This window comes from Zeus faber (assembly GCF_960531495.2).
Source record: "Zeus faber genome assembly, chromosome: 4".
NCBI lineage: Eukaryota > Metazoa > Chordata > Actinopteri > Zeiformes > Zeidae > Zeus > Zeus faber.
In genome coordinates, this window is record NC_137191.1 from 28235783 (window position 1) to 28252230 (window position 16448).

Here is a 16448-nt window from a genome sequence, read left to right on the forward strand (position 1 = left end):
CTGCGCAGCAGAGTCGGCTCCTCGCTTTCCAGCTCCTAAACGTGCTGCTGTGATTCCGAGCGGAGGACGCTGTGTATTAAGAAGCAGAGAGCAGATCTACTTAAGCAAATAGAGGCCATGTGCTTTTTTTATTTTAAAAAATGTTTCTGTGTTCAAGTGAATAATACGTTGGTGTTGAATAAATGTGTGTTGGGACCAAAAACAAAAAGATGCTGCAGGCTGCACTAACATTGTTTACTTCTTTTTTTATTTGAAAGTTTACAAATTTTCGCTCTCCCAGAAAAAAGGAGATGCTGCTCTCTCCTGATAAATGCTGTTGTTAAGTGAACTAACGTTGATTTATTTTTCATTCATCATTTTTAATTTTTTAATTTTTTACCAAGTTAAATTTTTTGATTACCTGTGGACATTTATTTAGTTGAAACATTTTATATTTAAAATAAATACACTGCAGAGACAATGCGGACAAAAACATTAGTGTTGAATAAATGTTCATAAGTTCAGCAACTGTGTGCCTCTTTTGATATTATTAAATTGTTGTATTTTATCAGATGCAAAAAAAACACGACATCGGCATTGTATATCGGCCATCGGCCAATATGTAACGGTATGGATATCAGCATCAGCCATTGAAAAACACATATGGGTCGACCACTATATTATACTAGTTTTCAGATTTGGGGTCATCAATTGTGACCATGATGGATCACAATTGTTCCTCGGTGAATTGCTTTATTATTTTCATATTCAGTCTTAGATTTTACTGTTTTAAGACAACAACAAGCTTATTAAATACATTGATCAAGATGAACGTCTCACTACGGCTTATGTTGTATTTTATCAGATGCAAAAAAATACAAAAAAAAACCCCACATAATATCTGCATTATATATCGGCCATCGGCCACCCCGCTTTCTAAATATCGGCATCAGCCATTGAAAAACCCATATCTACCACAAGTTAAATATTCCTAGATTGGTAGGGAAGCTCGGGGACTATACCACTTACAAACCACAACCAGATTGCATGTAAATTTGGAGTCATGCGTGGCGCTGTCGCGCTGGGTAGCGAAACGTAACTGAATTGAAGTGACCGCTGCAGTCATTGCAGTAGAAAATAATACAACTCCAGCTGCACTTTGTATACACAGCATGGGAACAATGAGGTAAACTTTGGGGGGGGGTTTTTGTATTTTTTTGTGGTAGCATGTGCAGTATATACGATAGAGTGGATTTTTGTGGGCCTTAAACCAACACATATCCATAGTACAGTGAAGTGTGGTCAGGGGTGGGCTCTCTGATATTAAGAAAAACATTTGATTTACAAAGCACACGAATATTAGATGAGCACTTTTCATTTGCATTTTTCAATTTCAAAATACCTAATCCAATACATGGATGACTTACTTACTTACTTACGTACTTAATCACTAATCTAACTATAAAAGAAAGGAATCTCTGTATGTACGTATGTCCTTCAATAATCTCAATCAACAACCGTTCTTCCGATCTACCTCTCACTTGGCTGTTGTATTGCTGGGCACCCAAGGACGTGCAGCGTCGAATTTGGTGCAATTTGTTCACGCGTAGCAGTGAACAGCGAGCTGCTCAGCTATATGCAGCTTCGGGGCGGGGCTTCAGGGCCCAAGTGTAGCCCCGATATGTAGTCAGTGTAACCGACGGCACCGCTTAGGTGTGTTCTTTCCCATGAGAAAAGAGTGTTTTTCACCGTGAGTCACCGCGACTGTCGCGCGTGCAACCCGTACGTGCAGCAGTTTAAGTCAGAGTGTGAAGTTGTTTGGATGAGCGGTGCTCGAGAAACCTGCAATGAGCGACAGCGGAGGCCAAGCAAGCAGCCTGGCAACCGATTTGGCATCTTTGGATACTTGAAATAATGAAATTTACAGCTTGCAACAACAGCACTGTATGCAGCGCGTCTGGAGCGTAGTAATATGGCATTTTGACTGAATACTGTTTCTGAACCTTATTAATAACACTTGTGACGCGGTTGATATTTAACCTTTTTACTTTTACTTTACTTTAGTTCCTCCTGTTCCTTCTGGAACATTGGGTGGCGAGCCCCCACTATTTGCTCCTTACCAGAATGGCTTCTTCTCGTCGTTTACGAAACATGATTTTTTTTACGGGGTGAGGTTGTTAACCCCACGCCAACCCCCAACCTGGAGGACCGGGTGCTGACTTACCCGTGTCACAAAGGCGAAATACTGCTCCTGCAATGCATCCTTCTCTTGGACACACAATAACATATTAATAATCTAACAGTATCTAACATAACATTTCTGATAGTAGGCCCGTCACAGTAAACCAAAGGTAGACACTAATACAATAAAGGGGAATGGAATTTAATTTGTGCTGCCAATGCCATTAGACGTTTTAAAATTCAGACCGCACAGTGAACAATTCGTATCAGGACTTTTTCTTCAGTGGAAAGTAGTTCCAATGTAAACTGTGTCAGGTGTGTTCTGGATGGATTATCCACCGTATCAGAGACCTGGACAGTTAATATTGACATCTAAAGTGGCCTCATACTGATGTAGTCGCTGCTGTGGAATTCAAATCAATACTTAGACGATAGTCTTCCTGGATCAGGGCCTTGTGGCGGTGGAAGGGCTTGTGCGGTTAGGTGATCCCCAAAATGACCATACTTCTTTATTATATAAGGGCTACTATTTCAACTGTTTTATTGCATAGCACATTCAAACATGTCCCAATGTCCAGTAGCTAAGATTTTAACTGCATATTGATGTAACTGTCTTCTGTTGGACTGTTTTTCTGTTGGAAACTGTTGGTTTCACGGTGTTATTAGTCAAGGTTGCCTCCTGTTCACTGACATTTTCACACAATTCCCTTGTGGTTTTATATATCGACCGAGCAAACAAAGTCTTTGTGCTGGGCACCTTGGGAAACCAATTCAGTTCAATGTCACAGCAGGAGTTTTCTTTGTGTGCTGGATGTAGCGCTACTTTAAAATCAAGCTTAAATCTAACTGATGTTATTCACAGTTGCATGAAGTTTCAAAATATGCCACCTCATATAATGAAAGGACAGTGGATGGAGCGATGCGGCTGAACTCAGATCAGGTTTTGTAACTGTAAAAAGGAGGGACTGACAGAGTCTAACTGAGTATTATTTGGTTCATAAATTTAGTGAAGGGAATAATCTGTAAAATCTATTCAAATAAGTAGTTTCTTCCGCAGAAGATTACCTCCATGGAACCAGTAACTACACATCTCTGTTCGTATGCTGGGTGGAAACCCTCCTATGAACATAGAGTACAACTCTGCAGTATCGTGTAAATGTCATCACCTGCTTTAATTTGGGGGCAGCGAGAGCCGTCCCAAGCATCGCTCTCCTATCTGGATGCGATGCCGACGAGGTGAAGAGGAGATCTGAAGCTTTAGTTCAGCGCGCCGGCCAGGGGTCGACTGGGGTCTTGAAGCCCTCCCAAACGTCTGTAGCCCGCGACGGAAGTGTTGTTCCCTCTCTTTCTCGTCTTTCTCTCGTTTATAGACACACATTAGCGGTGAAAATGTATTTCTGCTTGCTGACTGTCTTGCATTTTCTAAGTTTTGCATTATTGGATTTTCCAGATTTGTATTATAGGGTAATGACTTTGCCACAGTCCACGGATTTGATTGTTCTCTCACTTCTCCTCTTCCTCTCTCTGCAACTCACTCACTCTCTCTCTCTCTTCTCCTCTTTCTCTCCACGTCTCTCTCATTACAGGCCTCCTTACTAACTTTTCCACTGGTAACACTGGTGCTTCCAACTTTCTCAGTTAGTCGCACCAGCACGTGATTTGGTTGTTTTTTTTGCGAGATTTTTATCCTTTCATTTTGCTAATTTAATGGTCTGCCTCCTCGAGGATTCAACTTTTTTTCTGCTTTTAATAATACAGGAGAAACACCCGAAGGAGGAGGAACGTTCCAGTGGTCACAGTATCATAGTTATACTTTTAGCACACGCAGTAGTGAGGCTCTTGTTAAACTGGAAACAGGCCTGTGCCTACTGCCGTGCCTTACCCCTGCACCGTAAATGCGCAGGAAAGTGTCCTACTTGACAAACACACTTCGGTGGCATAACAATGAAGAGATGTTTCAAAGTTCTCTTGTGAAATTAATTAGCTTTGTGTTTAAAAAAAAAAAAAAAAGTTAAAGTAACAGTATAACCATGTCTACAATGCACTACATACCTTCTACAGTTGTTGTGCTGTGTTAATTTAAACTCTGAAAATCCGTCCTCCTACTGCGAAAAGCGCAAGAGAACGACCATTTAAATTGGTAGTTGTGTGAATTTTTTGCCGGCACTACTCGTTGCTGGTTGCATCCGGTTTGAAACCAAGTTAATTCCATTTAGAGCATTTTGTATTTTTCGCAACAAGCCCTTCCATGATTGCATTCGCTGAAAATCCTTGTTCCACCCGAGCGGCTCCGCCCCTCCCGTACCCTCACCGGTGCAAATATATATTGGCAATCGGCGATTCTTGGGCTGACTGTGGCCGGTAGGAAATGTTTGACATATCACACAACCCTAATACGTACTTTCTGTACTACATAGACGCGCACTGCTGATGAAAGTGCAGGCAGGGAGAGTGCGGGTAGGGAGAAACCCACGGAGCCAGTGACTTGCAGTGACAACACTGGCGGTACCCGTGCTGGAGGGGAACCAAACAGCCCAATGATCATCATGTACTCGCACTCACGCTCTCAAAAACATTTTCGTCGCAGTATGGAGCCCTGCATTATGTTCTTCTCCTCTATTCCTGTTGTTACATAATACTATTCTCTCCTCTCTCAAGTTCTCTACTCCTCCTCCCTCACGAGACCTCTATCCTCCTCTCCTCTTTACCCTTAAACAACAAATCCATAGAAACATTAAACGCGCAACATAACTTTGCTGTTCTAACTTTGCTTCCTTGCCGTCTTCTGCCTCCCTCCATCAATGAAAGGAGGCAGAAGATGGCAAGGCAACGCAATTGGAGTGTTTTTCCCTGAAATGGTCTTTTTTGAAAGGCCCCCATGAAGCCATTGCAGACGTCCTCATCTCCTCCTGGTTTCTCACTGAGTGAAAGCGGCACTCGAGTTATGCTGCATTCTATTGAATTTGGAACACAGAACCGCCACCAATCCCCCTCTTATGAGAACTATCTTACCATGTTTGGGTCTATAAACAACTAATCATCATTGCTGCTCCAAGAGGGTGAAAAAACAGAGTCAATCAGGTCCAGGAAAATTGGAACTACAACTGGTCACGTGGCCTCTTCCTGTCATCGTTATGGCAGCAAATGAGGGAGGAAAGGAGAGGGATGCAACCAGGAGGGTGCTGGGGTGCACCCCAAGCAGGTGCTGATGGTGTGTGTGTGTGTGTGTGTGTGTGTGTGTGTGTGTGTGTGTGTGTGTGTGTGTGTGTGTGTGTGTGTGTGTGTGTGTGTGTGTGTGTGTGTGTGTGTGTGTGTGTGTGTGTGTGTGTGTGTGTGTCTGTGTGTGTCTGTGTTTGTCTGTTTGTCTGTCTGTGTGATGTGTGTGGGTCTGAAGTGTCCACCGGTGAGTGAAGGGACTTTTATTCTGGAGTATAAGGTCAGTATTATATTGTAGCGCCTCCACGCAGCGGAAAAGGCCCTGAAGCCACCCCTGAGTCCCGCGGCTGTACAGACACCCCACGGCCGCAGGAAAGCCCCGAGCACCCTGCCCTGCAGCCCCAGAAGACCCCCCCGGCCCCCAGAGAAGACGGAGGCCCACAGAGCAACACCCATGCCCGGCCCCGAGGAGCAAAACCCAGTCCTAGAGCGCACAAGGAGCCTGAACCCTGCGCCCCTGAGGCGTACACATACAACCCACCCCCACGTGAAGGGCACAAGACGCAGCCGCAGGCGCAGAACCTGGGCTGCGGACGCCAGGCAAGGACCGCAGCCCTCCCTCAACCCCTTGCTGAACTTGGATTGTTGAATTTCGATTACTGAGCATTTTCTAGCCTAGTCTTTTCCTGTTCACTGAATGGTGCGAAAACAGGCAGGTGAAGCTGCTGTTTTCTCTTCATTTGGCGTAAAACAGCAATTTCAGCACATTATGTGTAAGGTGCCCGCAGAAAAGGTGTCAGTCAATTTAAAAAAGCTGCCCGAAAGCTCTTGGTTCAGAGCCCCTCTCTCCTGTGTGCTCTATGGTACAGCTCCGCTTCCTAATTGCCTCCCTTCACTCCTGCTAGTTTATAGCCTCTGCATAGATGAGGAAAAATGCGATGTGACCAGAATGATAAGGAGGATTGTTCTTGCCTGTTTATCTCCTGACTGTGTAGGAGAAGCAAGGTAAGAAGGGAGGCTGTGTGTGTGTGTGTGCGTGCGTGCGTGCGTGCGTGGATAGTGCTGCAGCCTAAAATGACAAGACCAAATCAAGAAGGATGCACTTCTTTAAGTGCGTAAGTCTCTGCAGATAGGGCTGTTCGTAGAATTGAACCCCCCCCGAGTGTAAATTAAGGAAGATCTCTATCTGGTGGCTTAGCAATACTCAGTGGTTTGCCTTATGTTGTTTAGAAGTATGTGCTTTCAGTTTGCTCCAAGGTGGCATGGACTCCCCAAGGTTCCCGCTCGGTCTTGAACGGTCAATGCTGGGATATCTAGGTCCTTCCACGAAGCCAAGTCACCAACCCCCATATTTTGGATGGTGACGCATCGAGATCTGCAGTTTAGGGCGGAGCTGAACGTTTGGAACGGACCATGATAGATGACCTGAAGAAAAAATGCAAACAAGTAGTTATGGTAATAAACGCCCATCGTCTCAGTGGTTTTTCAAATGGTACATTCTCCAGAGACCATTTATTAAATCCCCGCCTGAACCTGAAGCCTAAATATGACTTAATGCTTGCTTTAAATCACGCCACGATACGATGGGAAAACACATTTTTGGCTGTGTCAATGATTAAACCTAAGAAATTTCAGAGACAGAATGCGTTTGATCAAACAGGAAGTTTCTTGCCATATGAGAGTAAGTAGGATATCGAAAAAGAACAGGCTAACAGTGAAAACAGCAGTTATGCGCGGAAAAGAAACGGACGGGCAAAAGATGGGATAGAGACAAAGTTTTGCTGAGTCTGGGGCAGTGAGAAGAGAGGGAGAAAGAGTTTCTCTCTTTCTCCCTCTCTTCTCACTGCCAGAGAGAAAGCTAGGAAGAGAGAGGTGACAGGAGCTCTGACAAGACGCTGTGACGGTCCGGTGCACTCGACTGACTTCTTCATACTTCATGTCCCCCCCCATGCCGAGAGAGAGAGAGAGAGAGAGAGAGAGAGGAGAACGTGGTATGTGAGTGACAAGTTAAGTCAATCCACAGGAAGAGTGCAGTTTTTTAGATCAATTAGAGTGTGGTGAAGAGATAAGGGAGGAGGGACGGATTGAAAGGAGAGACTGAATGCGGTCAGATGTCCGAACCCTCTCTTTTTATCACTTCATCACTGCTTCTACGGATGGATGGATTGATTGATGGATGGTTGGAAGGGAAAGCATGCACCCACTGATAACATTAGAGTTCATTATGTATAATCTTTAAAAATAGATTAAACCTACCACCCGTGGAAAGGCAGCGCATAATAATAAAATGCTCTTGATTAAAAGAAGGATCAGTTTAGTTTCTACCACCTGCACCTATTATTTTCAGTTTGCCAAGATTGAAGATTCCCTCCCTTGCTCGCCCACTCAGCGAATCAAAACTTACGGAGCTTTTCGGGCAATTGCTGGGCTGCTTGAGTCGCGTCAGTGACTCACGGCTCACGGCTCTTTTTGTTTGCTTTTTGTGTCTACTGTGCACTGTAGGGTCTTCTTCATGCAGGACGTTCCTCGTTTCCGGAGCATCCTGGTGCAAACACGGAGTCAGGCGAAAAAGTCGGACTATCAAAAGGACATTAAATCTACACCGATCAGCCACAACATTAAAACCAGCACTAATAACCCTTCGTGCCACCAAAACAGCTCTGACCCATCAAGACATGGACTCCACAAGACCTCTGAAGGTGTCCTGTAGTATCTGGCACCAAGACGTTAGCAGCAGATCTTTAAGTCCTGTAAGTTACGAGGCGCGGCCCCATGGATCAGGCTTGTTCCAGGACATCCCACAGATGCTCGATCAGATCAGACCCTAACCCCGGCCATCCACATGATGTAGAAGAAAACATGATTCATCAGACCAGGCCACCTTCTTCCATTGCTCCATGGTCCAGTTCTGATGCTCACGTGCCCATTGAAGGTGCTTTCTGTGGTGGACAGGGGTCAGCATGGACAACTGACCGGTCTGTGGCTACGCAGCCCCATACACAGCAAGCTGTGATGCACTGTGTGTTCTGACACCTTTCTATCATAGCAGCATTAACTTTTTCAGCAAGTTGTGCTACAGTAGCTCTTCTGTGGGATGGGACCAGACGGGCTAGCCTTCACTGCCCACACGCAGTGAAGGCTAACCAACACATCATCTCCAAGAAGTGACTGTTCACTTGCTGCATCATATATCCCTCCCTTTGACAGGTGCCATTGGAACAAGATGAGCAATGTTATTCACTTCACCTGTCAGTGGTTTGAATGTTGTAGCTGATTGGTGTAGGTCATAGTAATAGTGGACACCTACCATGAATACATACTGTAACTTGCACTAATCTGGCCATATTTTGTAAATCTTTTTTAATTAAGTACTATAAAGACAGACACAACCCAAGAATAGACCAGATTATTATCAATTTCTGCAATAACAGCAGACTCTACTTTAAAAGTTGACCTGACCTTTACACAGACTTGTTTTCCATACTTTATCACTTAGTTGGTCACTTTCAAAAGCAGTCCAAATGATTAATGCCCAGGCTGAAAACAGCAGCAACCATTTTCATTTCTAATTTGGCGACGGTTTCGTCACGTCATACTGTGAGTTACTCCCTGTACTATCGCTGCTGTTCTTTTCACATCAATTTTAAGACTTCTCACGCCACAATATTTCATTCCATTTAATTTGTCACATTTGCCAGCCTCTGAGCCCTGGGAGCGTCGCCATGCCAGTGTCCACTGGCACAACGTCACTGTGTCATCCTACCTAAACGTGGGATTGAGGCTCCATGTCCTACAGCTCGGCTGTACTTTAATTTGATGGAGTGCTCTGGGCTAATTCAGCGATTGTGATATCAGTGGCAGTGTGGGAGTCATGTCATTTAAGATTGTGTGTCTTCTCTCCCACTTAACTGTTGCAATCTCACTGAAGGAAAAGAGGAATGCCTGCTGTGTCTGAACAGGGTTATATACATTATTGCACTCCACCGTTGAACTCTGTAAAAGTGTGTGTGTGTGTGTGTGTGTGTGTGTGTGTGTGTGTGTGTGTGTGTGTGTGTGTGTGTGTGTGTGTGTGTGTGTGTGTGTGTGTGTGTGTGTGTGTGTGTGTGTGTGTGTGTGTGTGATTTGTGATTCTCAGAGAGGAGGAACCATGCGAGAGACCTGGTTAGGGAGGCTGACCTCTCCAAATGGGACGCACTGGTCATCATGTCGGGGGATGGTCTGTTGTTTGAGGTGAAAACACACACGCACGCATGCACGTACACACACACACACACACACACACACACACACTCAGTAGTAATATAAGTGCAAGTAGTGAAAGAACTAGCATAAAGTAGAAGAAGTATTACTAGCGGTAGTGAAACTAAGTGACAGCACAAGTAGCAGCACAAGTCTTTGCAATGGTTAAATAATGAAATTCTAAGAATTATAATTATTATATTACATATAATAAGATGTGTTATAGAATTTAAGAATTATTAGAAGGAGTAGTAACAGTAGAAGTAGTAATAGTATAACTAATTACTAAGTACTAGCGACAGTGGTAGAAGTAATGGTAGTATGGCTGGGTATTGTATATGGTATTTGTATATGACATATTATATATTGTATATGGCCAATATATAGTATATTGTATATGTGTTTATATATGATATATTGTATATGGCCAATATATAGTCTATTGTATTTGTATATAGAATATTGTATATTGTATATGGCCGATATAAAGTATATTGTATGCGTATATAGTGTATAATATATTGTCTATGGCTGATATATAGTATATTGTATATCTATATAGTGTACAGTATATTGTCTTTGGCCAATATATAGTATATTGTATATCTATATAGTGTATAGTATATTGTATATGGCCAATATATAGTATATTGTATATCTATATAGTGTATAGTATTTGTATATAGCCAATATATAGTATATTGTATATCTATATAGTGTATAATATATTGTCTATGGCTGATATATAGTATATTGTATATCTATATAGTGTACAGTATATTGTCTTTGGCCAATATATAGTATATTGTATATCTCTAGAGTGTATAGGTTATTGTATATGGCCAATATATAGTATATTGTATATCTATATAGTGTATAGTATATTGTATATGGCCAATATATAGTATATTGTATATCTATATAGTGTATAGTATATTGTATATGGCCAATATATAGTATATTGTATATCTATATAGTGTATAGTATATTGTATATGGCCAATATATGGACAATACTGTATATAGGCCAATAATAAGTCATTATGTTTTGACTTTGTTACATGATGTCTTTATATTGTTACCCAAATGTATTGAAGTAATGCAGACTGCACATTAAGCTGAGCTGGGCTTTGATTGTAACACCAATATGTTGGGCAGCAGCTCCTTTTCTGTCCGAGGAAGCTGGTTGTCCGGTGTTGACATGTCACTGATGACTTTGTTTGACATGCTTTATTGAGTCGATTTTTACTTTTTTCTCTTATCTGTTGGGATGCTTCTCTCAGTCAAAAACAGAAAAAATCATTAAGAAAGGTGATCAAGGTCTGTAGCAGTATAACAGGTACTCAACAGAAAAGTCTGTGTGATTTGCATAAAAAACAGTTGTTAAAGAAAACAGAATCCATCCTGTCTGACAGCACCCACCCTCTTCAAACACCCAGGAGCCCAAACCAAAAACACTCCTCTGTTTTTATTTACTTTTTATTTTACCTGTTTTCACTGCTGCAAGACCAATTGCCTCTCTTGGGACAAATAAAGTAATACTACTACTACTACTACAAAAATAAGCTTTTATTTTTATATATATATATATATATATATATATATATATATACATACACACACACACACACACACACACACACACACACACACACACACACATATATATATATATATATATATATATATATATATATATATATATATACGCAGTATATGTGTGTGTGTGTGTGTGTGTATATATATATATATATATATAATAATGGCCACAACAATAGGTTTGGCTATGATATTTGTAAAACATTTAAATATTGTAATGGTCAACTTCAAATTCCATATATACAGTATATTCCCCAGCTGTGTTTTTTTTTCCCCATGTATTTGATTAAAAATGTCGTCCACTCTGTCCGTCAGGTGATAAACGGTCTTCTGGAGAGAGGAGACTGGGAGGAAGCCATTCGGACCCCTCTGGGGATCCTGCCCGGAGGATCGGGCAACGCCCTGGCCGCCTCCATACACCACTACTCCGGGTGGGTGAGGCCAACAATTCACCCAACAACTTTTGGGAAACGGGTAGAAAATGAAACAGCTTTAAGATTCCTAGTAAACATCCATCCAGTTTTCTGTATCCACTAATACCTGTTCTGGGTCTTTGAGGACTGTCCTGGCCCTATAATGCTCTTCATTGGACCAACACATGTGATATTTACATGCTGACACTAAGTGGGATCCTAAAATAATGAATTATGAAGAGAAATAAAAGTGTCCCAAAAAGTGGAATTTCAGGGTTTCCATCCAACTTTGAATGGATGTTTTTTCCAACGTGTCTGCTCTTCCCCTAATGCCCGGGAAGCATGGACCAGACGTTTTGGCTACGCTCCCATTCAATTATATTTAAATATATTTGTGGGGATGGAGAGTGAGTGGGTCTCTGAGTAAAGAGGGCTCAGTATCCCTGTGTATTCATTTCTAAATCAGTGTTTCCCAACGTTTCTTCTGCTAGGGAACACTTTTTACAATGAAATCATCCAACGACACAGCACTATCCTGTTAATCAATAAAAACGTCAGAAACGTGGATGAACATTTCGCTTTTTATTTAGGGCGTATGAATAGTGATGCAAGATTCGCAAGTAATTCGCTCGTAGCTGACTTTTAAATGACCCGACAAAATAGTGGGAGCGAATCTTTAATTCACAAGCTGAAAATTGAGAAAGAGTCGGAAAATCGAACGACTCTTTTCGCTGAGTGACTCGCCAGGAACCGAATCTCAAAAAAAAGAGTGGCACCTTTCATCGCCACGAATAGCTGACCCCCTTGGAGTGAATCTTGTTCGGATGAACACGGAGCTGCCGTCCTGGCGGGGACCTGTTGAATTCGATGAATTGTCGCGGGCTCGCAATTTTGACCTTGCAACACAATAGCTAATTCCCGTGACTACAAATTAACCCGGGGAGCTGTCGCGGCCGCACGGCGGTGGAAAAACACTCTGCTCTAAACGCAAATGAACGAAGATAAATCATTTAAGCTGCTTGACTTTTGTTGCCGAGCATCTAACCTGCGTCCAAATGACAGCGGGGAAACCAGAGTAACCCGTCTGGCAGCATACTGGTCCATTTAGTCACTAGGTTGGGACTTAGCATTGCGGTGCAGTCCAACCCAGAAAAACAGAGTTGTTGAGAACGTAACTTGGAAACGCCGAGCTCGTGAATCTTCCGCTTCATTCAATTCAGATCGGCGTTTAAAGGAAGCTTTGACTGAATAAGGGTACGAACGCAGAAGCAAATGGTGAGGACCCCATGGGACACAATGACATTTAAAAGGAAGTGAAGTCCGTGAACGTAACCGACCTGCTCGACCGTAGGGTGCAACACCAGCTGTACAGTAAGTCGGTCGGAATTTCAAAGTCGCAAAAACGATCCGTCAGCAGCTCAAGTTGCCAAAGTGCTTTGCAGGTTGGATCTCGGCACTTTTATAACTATTATGAAACGCTTGAATGGCCAGGAGCCTGAAAAAGGTTGTTACACTGGTCAGCCTAAAGGTGGTAAATATGCAAAAGGTGAATGTTAATCTATGAGTCTGGCAGAAGTTTGTCCGGGTACAATCAAGGTAAGGTAAGGTTTTTTTTTTTTTTGTCTTTATCAGAGACAAACATGCATTGATTGATTCATTCTGTCGATCCGTGGCAGGGTGCGGTCATATTGATCCACGTAACACAATGGTCTTCTAACCAGAGCGGGGACAACAATGAAGGGAAGAGACCAGACTCTGCATTGTTTTGCTCCCTTACCCCCCCTTACCCCCCTCTCTCTCTCTCTCTCTCACACACACATCCACTCTTTCATTCTCCCTTGTGTTCCGTCGCTCTCTCTCTCTCTCTCTCTCTCTCTCTCTCTCTCTTCCGATCTGGACGGTCGCTCTGTCTATCGCGCGGGGACCAGGGGCATCCAGAATGTGTCTCACTGTGGCGGCGGCAGGTCGTCCCGTGGGAGCCCTCGCTAGAATGGACGTGTTGTTGTTCTCCATTCTGTGGTTGTTGAATGTGGAGGTTCACCGGGTCTGCGCGCTGGTTTGGGCGTCATATGAGCTGGAACGTAACCGGGATCCAGTCCGAATGAGTCGACTCATTTTTGCCTTTTTGGTTCATAAAGATTGACTCGGTGAGATTTTCCTTGCTTTGCCAAAGCCCGTCCGAATTCCAGAAATGGATTTCAACAGCTTGTCTATGACAATCTTTTATCGTCCCCCAAAACCAGGCCACTTAACGCCTGTTTTAAGTCTGATTTCCAGGTTATGCAACAGTGGAGTTTCCGCTTTCCCTCTACAGCTACGTCCTCTCCCTGTCCAAGGACTATAGTCATTTTGGGGGCTTTGAAGCTGTGAAAATCTTAGTGCTACAACCTTTAAGTGGCAGGTGTTTTGAATGGGGCAGGTTGGAGGTGGCTGCTACAGTCACTACGAGCAGTCCCTCTCTGCTGGTGGATAGCAGGCATTGAACCAAAAAGGACATTATTTATTGGACATAAAATAGAAAATAATTAATCCACGCTCAAAACTGTGATAAACCAATTTCCCAAATGAATATAACATCAATAAATCAATATAATTTTAACACATTTAATTACATTTCATTGTGACATTCTTATTTTTTTTATGAATTTATTTTCAATGTATGTCATCATTTTGTTTCAGTTTTTATTCTCTTTATTTTCCCCAAAGGTGCAGGGATAAAGCAGGTTCACAGACCATTTTTCCTGCCTGTTCTTTTGAACCAGATGGGATTATTTGGGTAGTGAGGATTTAATTTATTTATCAGTCATAATGAATATGGATGCAGAGTCAACTCCACCGAGACAGCAAGTCCCAGCTTTAATAGGCTACAGCGAATGGCAACAGCGGACGTGTGTGTGTGTGTGTGTGTGTATGTGTGTGCGTGTGCGTGTGCGTGTGCGTGTGCGTGTGTGTGTGTGTAATTGTGCGTGGATGTGGGTGCTCTGTGACCTCCGACCCCAGGCTCCAGCCTCCCAGATGGGGCTGTTTTCGTCGTCTGACTGGCCTGTCGTATCTGAAGGTCTATAAGAGGATTCTGTCCCTCCGAGACAGACCCGCACTCCCAAACACGCGTTGATTTAACCCCTGAGGCCCCACACACCTCTTTTCTCCTTTCAGTGTATCTCTGAAGTGAAAATCAAATGGTTTGAAATAAAAACATTGGTAGGCGTAAAGGGAACGAGCTGAAATGGACCTTTTTAGAGCACATTTCTCCACATACTATCATTCATCTCCATTGACTTCTATTGCTTGAGCAAACAACCCAAAAACATACTTCCCCAAAAAAACATCCCAAAAACATACTTCCCCAAAAAAACATCCCAAAAACATACTTCCCCAAAAAAACATCCCAAAAACATACTTCAGAGACCAAGCAATAATATGCAGTTTATCAAGTAACAATGAAGGGAAACTGTAAAAAAAAAGAAAGTCTTTTAGCTGGAAGCAAATCCATTATGAAGAATGGTTCCTCTAGAAGCTGGAGAAGCATCTCCTCTTCCATAAAGTTCCGTGTTGAATCTCACCGTCCTCTTTTTTCTTTCCTCCTCCTCCAGAGCGCCCCCGCTGGCCAGCGAGGAGCTGCTGCTGAGCTGTGGTTTCCTGCTGTGCAAGGGCCTGGTGTCCCCCATGGACCTGCTCTCGGTCCACCTGCCTTCCGGCCCGCGCCTCTTCTCCTTCCTGTCCCTGGCCTGGGGCTTCGTGGCCGACGTGGACGTGGAGAGCGAGAAGTACCGGCACGTGGGCGCCGCCCGCTTCACCGTGGGCACCCTGGTGAGGCTGGCGTCGCTCCGCATCTACCGGGGCAAGCTGGCGTACCTGCCCGCCGCCCAGAACATCAAGAGCGACCGTGAAGGCGACGGGGGCCGCTCGGCGACCAACGCCGCCAAGAGCCGGCGCAATCGCCGGCCCCAGTCGCCCTGCCCCGGCAACTTGCCCTGCCCCAACGCTGCCCAGCACTCCCTCCACAACTCCTGCAATTCCAACAACTCCCTCAAGGCGAGCAGGAGGGAGGTGACGCCGCTGCAACGCGTCGACAGAGCCCCCACCGGACCACCCGACTCCCTGCTGCCCCCCCTGGACCAGCCAGTGCCCGGTGACTGGGTGGTGGTGGCGGAAGAGGACTTTGTGCTCATGCTGGCCATGTACCAGTCCCACTTGGCCGAGGACCTGCTGGCCGCGCCCCAGTCCACCCTTGACGACGGCCTCATCCACCTCTTCTACGTGAGGGCGGGGATATCGCGGGCGGCGCTGCTGAGGCTCTTCCTGGCCATGGAGAAGGGGGCGCACCTGGCCACCAACTGCCAGCACCTGGTGTACACCAGGGTGCGGGCACTGCGGCTGGAGCCCCGCTCTCCCAAGGGGGTCATCACCGTGGACGGGGAGGTGCTGGAGTATGGGCCCGTGCAGGCACAGGTGCACGCAGGGTTGGCAAGGCTGATCACCGGATAGCCGGGACAAAAAAAGCTTGTCAAAAGACGATGTCTGTTGTCATGACTTTTCATTTGAAGTTCTACGGTACGACAGGAGCCGCGGATGACATTCGTTTTCCAGGTGAAATGTTTATTGGACGATGGTGTGTTTAGAAATAATGAGACTTGACGCCAAAGTGGTACATATGTTCTGTTCGTTAATGCTGGAGCAATATATCGCGGCTAAACTGAGATACATACTACTGACACGCACACACACGCTTGCTCTACTCCCACTGCCCGTGCAGCCTACTTTGTGCTGAGCTCCGTCAGCATGTTTAGCCTGGACCTCATGATACATGGAGGTCATTACCGCTCTGTGGCCGAGCCGCCATATCCAGTTGATTCACGGCATCTGCTCTTATGTAACGGCT

The 16448-nt window shown here is 44.3% G+C and overlaps 1 protein-coding gene across 1 annotated transcript in view; it reads left to right on the forward strand.

Annotated features, from left to right (window-relative positions):
- LOC307229530 (sphingosine kinase 1-like) overlaps nt 1-16054 on the forward strand; it is a gene marked incomplete at both ends in the record, with an annotated part of 43235 nt that extends 27181 nt beyond the window's left edge. The window contains 3 exons of the mRNA XM_079999529.1: nt 9452-9546; nt 11469-11584; nt 15160-16054. Coding sequence (XP_079855655.1) covers nt 9452-9546; nt 11469-11584; nt 15160-16054 — 1106 coding nt within the window. The remainder of the gene's footprint in view (nt 1-9451; nt 9547-11468; nt 11585-15159) is intronic.
- Nucleotides 16055-16448: the final 394 nt, after the last annotated feature.